This window comes from Branchiostoma lanceolatum, chromosome 3 (genome assembly GCF_035083965.1).
Source record: "Branchiostoma lanceolatum isolate klBraLanc5 chromosome 3, klBraLanc5.hap2, whole genome shotgun sequence".
Classification (NCBI taxonomy): Eukaryota; Metazoa; Chordata; class Leptocardii; order Amphioxiformes; family Branchiostomatidae; genus Branchiostoma; species Branchiostoma lanceolatum.
In genome coordinates this window covers 23,778,118-23,789,299 of record NC_089724.1, presented here as the reverse complement: position 1 = coordinate 23,789,299, position 11,182 = coordinate 23,778,118, and the positions used below count along the sequence as shown (strand labels likewise).

Genomic DNA, 11,182 nt, shown 5'->3' with positions numbered 1-11,182 from the left:
GAAGGATGAACAAATGACTTAACACACAGCATATTATACCAAATAGTACATTCTTTAATTTTGTTCCTTCATATATTCTTTGGCCTTGTAATTCAACGATATTAGTATCCATTCTCCGAAATATTCCTTTTTTGCAATTTACGGCATAGATTTGCTCATTTTGCAGCTGCTTTGTACAATTTACACTATGGTCCAAAACTTTATTTCTTTTAGAAACGGACGAAAATTGATACGCGCGCGGATGTCATCCATATACTATCAATCAAATCAACATATTATGAGAGTGTACGTTTGGTTCAACCTTGACACTTAAACATGGACAATGTGCCCAGGCTAGCGTAGCCTTACACGTTTAGACAGTGTGATGAGGGAACACACAGGGCGATGAACGTTCTGGTACGATGACTGCCTTGTGTGAAAACAATCGTGATCATTGTTTGATTACACCAGGCCTGTTTGCTGCTGTTGAAGGCCCGGATGCTTGTTGTAAAAGGTTAAGGTCGCTGATCTGTGATGGGCTTCTATCTTTAGTAATCGTGTAAATGTGTAAATTTACCAACCTTTGTGAGAAAGTGCTGTTTCGATCAGGCTCGTTAAATGATATTTTTCAATATTTTCTTGCTGCTAATTTCACTTCTTTTATCATTACGTACGTATTGGATGATTGCACTGTAACACCAGGTATTCATTGGTACAAGAACACTTTTCTTTACTATGCCTGTGTGTCACTTTTTCCTCTGGTAATCGGTCAGGTCTTCATTTTCTCCCAAGGAAAGTTTCAAAATATAACCGTCGTTCGACAGTGTTCAGCCAATGAGCGCTAAGCTAGGAGTATAAAGTATGGTCAGTCCTCCTCCCCGGTTAGTATGCGTCTTCAGTTGGTTATCAGACCTAGGAAGAGTGCAGGCCAACCGTTTCTAACTAGAACTTCATCGCCGACAGACGTCCAAGATGCGTCCGCTGGTTTCTGTGCTGGCCGTCTACCTGGCGTTCCTCGTGGCTGCCGTGACGTGTGCGCCAGCAGCAGACGATGATGACGGTAAATGATTTCTTCCATTTTTCTTGCACACGTTTCTTAAGTTTCCTAAGCAACAAAAACATAGATGTGCGTGGAACTCTTCGTCAAGGCAGCACCTTCTTTTTTACTTGCCGACGATGACGGTATGAATCTCGTCTTCTGATCTCTAATAAGTCACTTTCCGAGAAACAAAAAGTTTTAGTAGCGTGTTTGATTTTTATCAAAGACAGAGTATTTTATTGTATCTCGGAGTGGGAAGCTCGAGAGACATCGGGGTAAGTTGGAAATATTATGTTTGACTTCAGTACTTGTTTTTTATGCTCGATATCAACTATATCTTAAGAATTCAATGGAGAGTTATTACTTCCTATTGTCTACAACATTTAATTTGACCTCGACATTGATTTTGCTTCAATAAATTAGATTTAATAAAGTTAGAATTAGAGCCTTATGGTGCCGTTTTCAACATATAGCACATTTAGCTATTATCAACATTGACAGAATCTTTCGTTTAGTACGACTGAACTAGCTGTCTTGGTTTTATGCAGTTTATTGTTTCCATGTACTTTTGGGTTTATCTGGACTTATGTCATATTATCTTGAACAAAGCATTGAAAAAGCGCAGGTGCGATAGTTTGTCTCAAGGATTGAAAGCCGTGAAAAGTGAAAATGTTTCAATAGTTTTGGATGTTACCAGCTAGAAAACTATGAAAGGAGATGCATTTTGTCATCTTATCTTTTTACGTCACTTTCCTTAAGAAAAGGCGGAGGTGCGATATTTTGCCTCAAGGATTTTCAGCCCCGAAAAGTGAAATGTTTCAATAGTTCTGGATATTACCAGCTAGAAAACTATGAAAGGAGACAAATGCTGTCATCTGATCTTTAGGTCACTATCCTTTGAGGCATTCATGGGGTAGTAATTTGCCTCAAAACACGCGGGGGATTTAAATGAAGACAACAATCGTCGTGTGGCTGTTTGTTTCAGTGTGTGTGTGTGTGCTGTGTTTCTCCCTCTGTGTTCCTCTCTCCCCCTCTGTGTGTGTTTCTCTCTATGCGTGTTTCTCTCTGTGTTTCTCTCTCTCTCTCTCTGTTCTTTTTCGCTGGCAGAAAAATGCAGACGTACGTTTGGTCACAAGAAAAGAGGCGATGCGAGATATTGACTGATCACACAAGGCTGTGCAATTGATCATTTGCCGCCTTTTTTATAGACAATGCGGAAGTGACTATCCCGGATGCCGCTATGGAAACTCCGTCGCTGCCAGAGGACGTGGAGAAGATCCTGACGGATGCGAATATCCAGAGGTACCTGGGTGAAGCGGAACCAGAGGATCGCAAGAAGAGAGAGGTGAAGTCGACATTTTCAGCATGTTGTATTCTATATCCATGTCATACCTGGGCCGCGAAAACGTTCGATACGGATGTTCCGGTCCGGGTGATAACATGAGTTATCACACGGGCTTCTACTTTTATCACACGGGCTTCCATAGAATATTAGAGTCGCCCTGAGAAATATCAGGGGGTAAAACTGGAAGTATTCTGGCTAAGGAAATCTGTATGAAATTGACATTTTCTTCCCCATGTTAGCACATCAGCATCATTGTTTTATACTTTGGGAGTTTCGAGTGCGCCGGATGCGCCGCTGTTGGAATCGATGTTGTTATAATTTTTCTCAACTTCTGGAGCATTTCGCATGGAAATGTAATTTTTAGGGTGATCGAGTATAACATAAATATATAACACAACACGTTGTATTCCGCATCACCCTCGGTCCAGGCCCTCCCGCGGGTCGAATTGCCCTTCGGCCTTCGGTCGGGCCGGTACCTCGGCCGATACGGAATACACCGTGTTGTATTCTAAAAATATCTATGTCATACCTGGGGGGCGAAAACGTTCGATACCGGTGTTCCGCATCATGTGAAAATTTGCCGTATCACACGGGGTTCTACTTTTATCACACGGGCTTCTGTAGAATATTTAGAATGCATTTAGAGTGCGGATGCGCCGCTGTTTATTGGATACTGGATAATGGATTCGGTCGTTGGAATTGCGGCTGCTTCAATTATTTTGTTCGAGAACACCAACTTTTCTCAATGTCTGGCGCATTTCGTTTTCTCGGGCGATTCGACCCTCGGTCCTGGCCCTCCCGTGGGTCGAATCGCCCTCCGGCCTTCAGGCGATACGACCCGCCATCGGGCTGGTACCTCTGCCGATACGGAATACACCGTGTTGTATTCTGAAAATATATATCATACCCAGGCCGCATCGGTGTATTCCGCATCGCCCGAGGTACCCGCCCGACCGCGGGTCGTATGTTCGGCCGGAGAGCGATTCGACCCGCGGCAGGGCCGGGACCGAGGGTGATGCGGAATACACCGTGTTGTATTTCATTTATGTCATACCCACCCGAAAAAACCCAACATATTTCGTGTTCTATGCAAACTGTGGTCATGGTTTTTTTTTGGTTGCTATATAGCTGACTTGTTTTCTCTCTATGTCCAAACCCAGACGCATACCGCAGACGGCTGTGAGGACCTGTACCACGACAAGTGTGCCTGTCGATACTGGGCAGCTGACGGGGCCTGCGACTATTCCCATCAGTTCATGGGCATCTTCTGCCAGAAGTCGTGTGGGCTGTGTCCTCCGAGCAATGAAGGTAATCGCTCGGTCACATATGTCGCACGACCGCCGTAAGATCGGAGTGCGATCGCAAACCGAGGTAATTCTTGGGATAGCTGTGGCCGTGTCCTTCAGAATTAAGCTGTCGTCTTACAGAAAAGGTTGTCTTAGATCCTTGTCGGCGGTTGGTTCTGTCACAGCCTGCTTGAATGTTCTACAATCATCAAAATCTTAACGACGACCTAAGGCGAGTGAGACCGCGCCGTAGCTTACACTCGCGCGCACACGTCTGTCTCGCAAACTCGTTGTTAGAAGTCTTCCTGTAGCTCAATAGTTTTATTTTTGCATGAAATGAGTTGAAATTTGGCACAAACGTACAAGAACATCTCTTCTTGAGACTGAATTATCTTATTTGGTTGTTCACATTTTATGAGCGACTGAGTTGATTTCAAGTTGACCACACCCTTGGAAGCTTGTCAGAACCAAAGATATGTCAGACATGACCCGTTTACAATTACTTTAAGAAGCGGGTCTCTTGAAAAGAAGGGGAGGTCATCTTGCTAACTACACAGTATTGTTCTTGATGTATTCGCTCAGACTCTTGTAGTGCCTCTAGTGGCACATAGGCCATAACTTTTCTTGTTATTTCAGCAGCAGGGTATATTTCAGGGATTGGTTACTAGCCCTCCTCGAACACTTACGGATTGGAAACATTGAGATAGCGCGCTTACAGTCTAATGCAGGATTCTATAAGATACCGGTCCTTTTTCTATGAGTTCAAAGCTTAATGTATAGATTTTATATCAATGTTTACAACTGTTTTTTGTTTCTAATTCGTTATCACAGAGGAAGTGTGTAAGGATATCTTACTCCAACCCGTCTGTGACCACGTCCTCAGCTTGGGGAGGGCTCTGAAGGGGTTGGCCGAAGTATGCTGCAAGAACAGCTCCGGGCTTTGCCCTGGTAAGGCCCCGTTTTGATCCGACAGACCAACCTGATAAACAAATCATTCGTCACTAAAATCATTGAGAGATAATTCTGAGATCATTGAAATATTTTGCAGATTATTGATCGCTCACAGAAAGATTACCAAGAGATCTATCAATTTGTTGATCTCGTCATATTTGTGAAATCTTTTTGTTCTTACCTTGCAGTCGCATTCATGACATCTCGATGATATGTGAATTGCGTGTGTCGTGATACTAGTAGTACCGTGTTTTGCTCTTGTTGTCAAATTTCATTTCGGCTTATAGGATTCCCGATTATCAAATATCGATTCATAATCCAGACGGTCAAGCACATTGTAACCTTATTTACATCTATAACTGATTATGTACATGTAGCTACATTAGACTTATAAACGTCGAGCACAGTTTCCTATAATCTACATTAACATTAATACACTGGGTTACATAAATCCGCCACTTTGACAAAAAAAACAGTGTGTTTGATAGATCTCTAGTGCAGCACCCCCAGGTATGCATAGTTTAGATATACAGGAGTGCATTATACTGGGGGACGTTGTGTGGGGATCTGTTTGGACGTCTCTTTTCATGGTGGCGGAATTATGTACCCTGGTAGAATTATGTTAGTAGATGCTAACTTAAAAAAGAAGTCAGATAGTCTAGCGATCGGTGAATGGGGCTTATTTCTCCTGCTCGAGCTCTAAGAGTGGTAGTTTTACATGTACCGACATCAAAATAACACGTTTTTCTTCGTTTTGCAGTGATAGACCCAAATGAGGACGGTAAGCTGGATCTTTCAAGTATTTTCATGAATATGAGACATATACATGTAGTTAACACAACGGTATTGTATTTCCTGTGAACAGTTGCAAAGTTGAACTGTACATGTTATGTAATTTCCAACACACAAAAAACTGGACGTGCCCAAATCTTCCACTGTCCAACTCCAGTCTATGTCAAGCAATCCGCCGCTTCTTTGACATCACGTTATGCAGATTACAACACGTGACTCGATCAACAGTGGATTATGAGGTGCAGAAAGTTTAAGGTTGTAAGTCGCTGATGTAAAGGGGTTTGGATAAGACCAATTTTTGTGTTTAGGAAATTACAGATCAACTTTGCCTTCAAAATGGTTTCTACAAACACAGATGAACTCTCGAATTGATTTCCTAGTCTTCTATTGGTGCTTTTATTCATTTGATGTGGGTCTCTTCTTTACAAAATTGTTGTTGCTTTTTAACACAGAAGTGTTCGAACAACACTGTTTGGAAGCCCACAACAAGAAGCGGGCCATTAAGAACGCACCTCCCATGGCCTGGGACCCGGTGAGCACACCAGTGTTTGGTCATATCTTCCAATGAATTATTACATTCGGTTTCGCCAAGGTTATGTTTTAGGTGTTGTTTGTGTGTCTGTCTGTCTGCATGTGAACAGCATAACGAGAAGCTGTGGATGGATCCTGATGTCTATTTGGTATATGGGTAGGGGTCGGGATAACAGTCGATAATGGGCCCCCTTGTGGATTTCTACGGTAATGCAGCTGTATTTCCGCTAAAAAAATTAGGGGGGGAGGATTTCCCTTTTTTCTTAGTCCAAAAGCCCCCTGGACCCCCTGCTAGCTAACAGCTTAAGTAGAATGGAGACTTTCCATTTGATTTAACCTAACCTTTAAGCAATGTTATCGCTAGAAAGCTTTGTTAGAAGATGAAAGGTTTGTTGTGAGGAGTATTTTTCTGCAAATATCGATGTTGTGATTCATGACACATTTTGACTGTTTCATGGTACAGATGTGTGCACAAGAGGCGAGGCGGTACGCGAAGAAACTGAAGGCCCGATATGACGCGAACCCGAGAACTTATCCACTGGAGCACTCCTCACAGGCGGAGCGTACCTGGGCTGTGGAAGGGAAGAACGTGGTGTAAGTCACCATTGTTCGTTTTTGTTCGTTCGTTAAAGGCATCCAGAGCATTTAATGAGGCTTGAAACTTGAATAAAATAACTCCAATTTCTAGTCATCCCTACACATAGTAAGTTTCAGTAACACTATACCATTACATATCGACATTAAAGGAGCAAAGATACGATGTCGTTGTGTGGTGAGAACTGATAGAATATCCAAGCCCTAATAGACTGATCCGGACTGTCCATCACAATTAGCGTTTCGACCAATGAGAGGGTGACTGCATGGCCGCCAAATACTTGCATTTTTATGATTTTATTTTGCATTTCTACGTTTTGACGGAGGTGGGCGAGGCTATGGTATCGGTCTATTTACACTAGGCACATGAAACTAAAAGATCACCACGTACCTTTTAAGTTATTTTTGTGCCGCTTTTGAGCACTTTTGATAAGAAATCCGCATACAAATGTGGTAAACAGTGGCTTTGAATGTCAATTTCATACAAATTACAGCAACTAGAATATTTCCAGTTTCAAACCTCATAAAATGCTCTGGGTGCCTTTAAGACCCTTGAAGTGCCTAGTGACCCATCGGGTTTCAGTAGCAGGGTATATTTTCACATTGGAAGGGGTTCCCCCTTAAGCTTTAACATGATCGAGGCACCTCCTCAAACACGGGACCCAACATTTTTCCGAAAAACGGGTGCAGCCCCAACCGAGATGTCCTGGCCGAAGATAGAACCGGGGTCCCCTAGTTAGCAACTAATTGAAACCAGGATCTCAATTGTGAGGCTGCTACCAGTTGTCAGCTATAGGGGCATCCCTGAGTGTTGCAGACAGAGATGGCTGTATAGCCGGGTATATGCAACTTGTATATCACATAGCTGAGAGCAACTTCAGTTCAGAGTTTAGTTGCAGAGGTATAACCGCAGTCCAACGCACATGCGCTTACAGAAAATTTCTTCTTGGGCAAAATAATTGAAAAACTGAAACCCTTTTATTAAGGTGTTGAAGCTAATTCGTACTGCTACACTGTTTGATTATGTCCTGCTAAAACGTTGTTACACAAAAGTTGCAACCGCCCTCCCCCACCTTAGCATAAAATAATAGGTTCATTGCATTGAGAGGATCATTCTCATATTGTTGATGTGTGTGTTCTCTGTAGGCACGGAGAGAACCTGTACTGGACCTGGTCGGACGTCCCGGACTGTACTGGGAGCAGCATGTACAAAAATGCCATCGAGGCCTGGTATGACGAGGAGAAGTACTACAAGGCTTTCCGGAGGAATGGGAGAGGTGTTACCCGCAGTGGTATCAGGCTGTATGGCCACTATACTCAGGTTTGTAAAGATTGCTTTTGTCCTGCTATACACATGCATGTAGATTGCTGGCATTACTTGATTTCACTCTTCATTCTGACAGACAGACAGACAGACAGACAGACAGACAGACAGACAGACTTACAAACATGGATGGGTTGATTGACTTATTAATGGATAGATACAAATGTACATGTAGACATTACACATGTTGATAGATACAAGTTCACACACACACACACACACAAACACACACACTCACACACACACACACACACAAACACACACACACACACACACACACACACACACACACACACACACACACACACACACTTGCGTGCATGCACACACAAACACTCCTAGCCAATGGTACAAAATGTCCATATTCCTTGGCCACGCATGTCTTGTCTTGAGTTATGAAAATGTCACGAAACTTAAAAACTCGCTGCTGTTTCTTCAGATAATGTGGAAGGAGACCGGCGCTGTCGGCTGTGGCAGGTCCGACAACAAACCCAACAACATCCTGGTCTGCTACTATCAGAAAGGTGGGAACGTCTACAGCACGCCGGCGTTCAACAGAAATGTCCCTCTTTAGACGACACGTCACATCCGGTCAAACGACAACCGCGCCCAGCCTAACGACAACGATTCGAATGTAGAAGCAAAATCTATAATTAACGGACAAATCCCTTCCATTAACGATGATTTGCAGCACTAATTCTAACACATTTGTAAGAGCGTTCTAAGCGTATCTGCACTTCAAACATACAACGGCATATAAACCTAAGACTTCCTATTGGTGTTCATAACATAACTGTCGACTTGCCTCTTTAATCATTTACAATCGTTTTACAGTGTTTTTTCTGTGACCTCGCTTTTAAAACTTAAGATTGATAAATACCTGTACTACAATGCGGCTTCCAAAACATCTAGTGATAGATTTCTATTTTAACCTGTCTATCCTACTCGAGATATAAATAAATAGAATGTGGAGATATTTGAAGTGTGGTGTGATCATTTGGATCTATTCTGCTTAATTAGTAGAACCCCACTCCTCAATAATATCCCCATTCCACTAGCTAGGGCGGCGAAATCGCTGCGACCTAAAATTTGACAGATCGCTCAACGAATTTCATAGGTAAAAAAACTCTTTTTATGCTTTGTGTGCTTTATTGTATTTTCAGTCATACTTTTTACACTTTGCATGATATTTCAATCATGAAATCAAGGGTTACACAAATCCAATTTAGGTCGTAGCGAGATTGCAGTCTAGTCCAATGGGGGTCTATAGTTAACATCAACTACCCCTCCACAATTTCTGTGTCCTTAACGCCCACTTTCTACAAGAGGCTGAGACCACGAAATTTTAACAAATTTGACAAGTCTGTCAACGAATTTCATTGGCAAAGAACACATTAAAACAATTTGAAGGTTCAAGGCTCACAAAAGTCCAGTTTTGGCCACTCAGCGGTCATTGTCTAGTGGAAATCATATCTCAGTTTTAGAAGTCATATCGCCATGCTGGTGTGCAAAAAAGACACTAAAGATTGCTTGCAGTGACTGTTCAGAGAGCATTTCTTTGTCCACCGATCATACATAACCTGGTCTTGTAAAATAACAGATCGATGATCAGGATGGTTAATCAAGCCAAGACGTCTTAATGAGAAATACAATTGACCAAAATGATAAGGGATATCTAACGTTTGGCGTTACATAATCATGCTGTAAGGATAGAAATGGTTACATATATGTGTGTGTGTGTGTGTGTGTGTGTGTGTGTACTGTATGCATGTCTGTCTGTCTGTCTGTCTGTCTGTGTGCGTGTGTGCATGTCTGTGAAGTAGGTAAAGTGCTGTTTCTTTCAGAATCATACCTTGTATAGCCCCCTTTCAAGTAGACAGCGATCATTGAGCAACCAAAATTGGATTAGTGAAACCCTTTCATTTATGATATTGGAATATGAATATAATCAACCACGAAGATACATTGTAGGATGCTTCATTTACTCTGTTTGTAACGGACCATCAACAAATACGACTCTGATTATTCGGAAGTTGTTCTGTCGTCCCTGGTACCCCTTTTCAGTGAAAAAAATGTTAATCACCTGTTGTGAGGCTCGCTAATAGCACGGGCTACTTATTATCACAAGAAGGAACATAAACGGTGAGGCAGGGGGCCACTGCTGTCAATTGCAACACGCTTCTGTCACGAGATAGGGCTTCAAGAATTTAACATAGACAAGAGGACAATGTGTTGCTACATTATCAGGGAAGGACGGAAAAGATACCGATGAAGACAATTAATTGACGATTATCTTTTTTCCTGTAATAATGCCTGGCCTATCTATTTTTTGTTATTTTGGGGTAGCGGACTATTGCTTCATTTTTCTACTTTCAGAAAACATTCGGAAAATTGACAGGTTCATTTGAAACAGCAAGGAAACTTGCTGGCCTACATGTACATGTATGTGCCACTCGACAAGGTACTGGTGAACAAGAGCAACATTTTCTATCCAGGGCACTGCCCCTGTCTCTGTTAACACATTTTTGCGATTCTTTGAAATGTTGTCAACAGTCATTTTCAACAACCAGACAAAGCAAAGTCATAGATATTTATTTGTTCTTTGTCAACCTAAAACATGCCATTTCTATTTCTGTCCTCCCCACAACAGACAAACGCATGCATGAGTCATCGAAAATGTCAGCAAATCTTAAACACAGTCACTACATGTAATTTAGCTAAGCAAGTTTTCTTAGATTTTAGTCTTTAGTTTTGTAATGCTCCAACAAGATGAGGGTATGATGTAGAATATAATTTTATTTAAGTTTCACACAAACCTACATCTTTGAAATACATTTTGATTTACTTAGTATGTTGCAATGACATTGTATACACATTCATATACATGTAGTAAGGCTAACAATTGGCAGAGTAGTTTGAAAGGACAATATTCAATGCCTTTGTTTGTTCCTTCGCGGACCCTTGTTACAGTAGTGCCCAGTGGAATACAAATGTATACATGTAGGGCAGCAAGCTTAAGTTTCCTTGCTGTTTCAGTACGTAGCAGGGTATTTTTTACAGGGAGGGGTTGGCAGTCCTTAAACATGGGACCCTCATTATACGTCACGTCTGAAAGACTGGTGCAGCCCCAACTGACATGTCCTGACCCAAGATCGAACCAGGGTCTCCCAGTTAGCAATTATTCATTGGAACCGGGAGCTCAACTATGAGACTGCTACAGAGCCCTAGGGATCTCCCTATTTAATGGGTGATTCCATGTCATTGGTAGATTGAAAAGGCAAATACGAAATGTGAATGATCAAATGTCTTATTGAATGTAGGCTTGAAAAAGAACAGTTCTG

At 42.1% G+C, this 11,182-nt stretch overlaps 1 protein-coding gene across 2 annotated transcripts; it reads left to right on the top strand.

Moving 5' to 3' along the window:
* The first annotated feature begins 863 nt into the window (after positions 1 to 863).
* On the top strand, positions 864 to 8,817 carry LOC136431136 (uncharacterized). 2 transcript variants are annotated; one of them, XM_066422394.1, is made up of 9 exons: positions 864 to 1,039; positions 2,236 to 2,363; positions 3,524 to 3,671; positions 4,481 to 4,597; positions 5,361 to 5,381; positions 5,845 to 5,924; positions 6,387 to 6,517; positions 7,664 to 7,838; positions 8,281 to 8,817. In XM_066422394.1, exons 1-9 carry the CDS (start codon positions 952 to 954, stop codon positions 8,413 to 8,415), a joined length of 1,023 nt encoding a protein of 340 aa, XP_066278491.1. In that variant the 5' UTR covers positions 864 to 951; the 3' UTR covers positions 8,416 to 8,817. The 2 variants fall into 2 exon arrangements, with proteins under 2 accessions (XP_066278491.1, XP_066278490.1); XM_066422393.1 differs by having other exon boundaries at positions 2,227 to 2,363.
* The last annotated feature ends 2,365 nt before the right edge of the window (positions 8,818 to 11,182 follow it).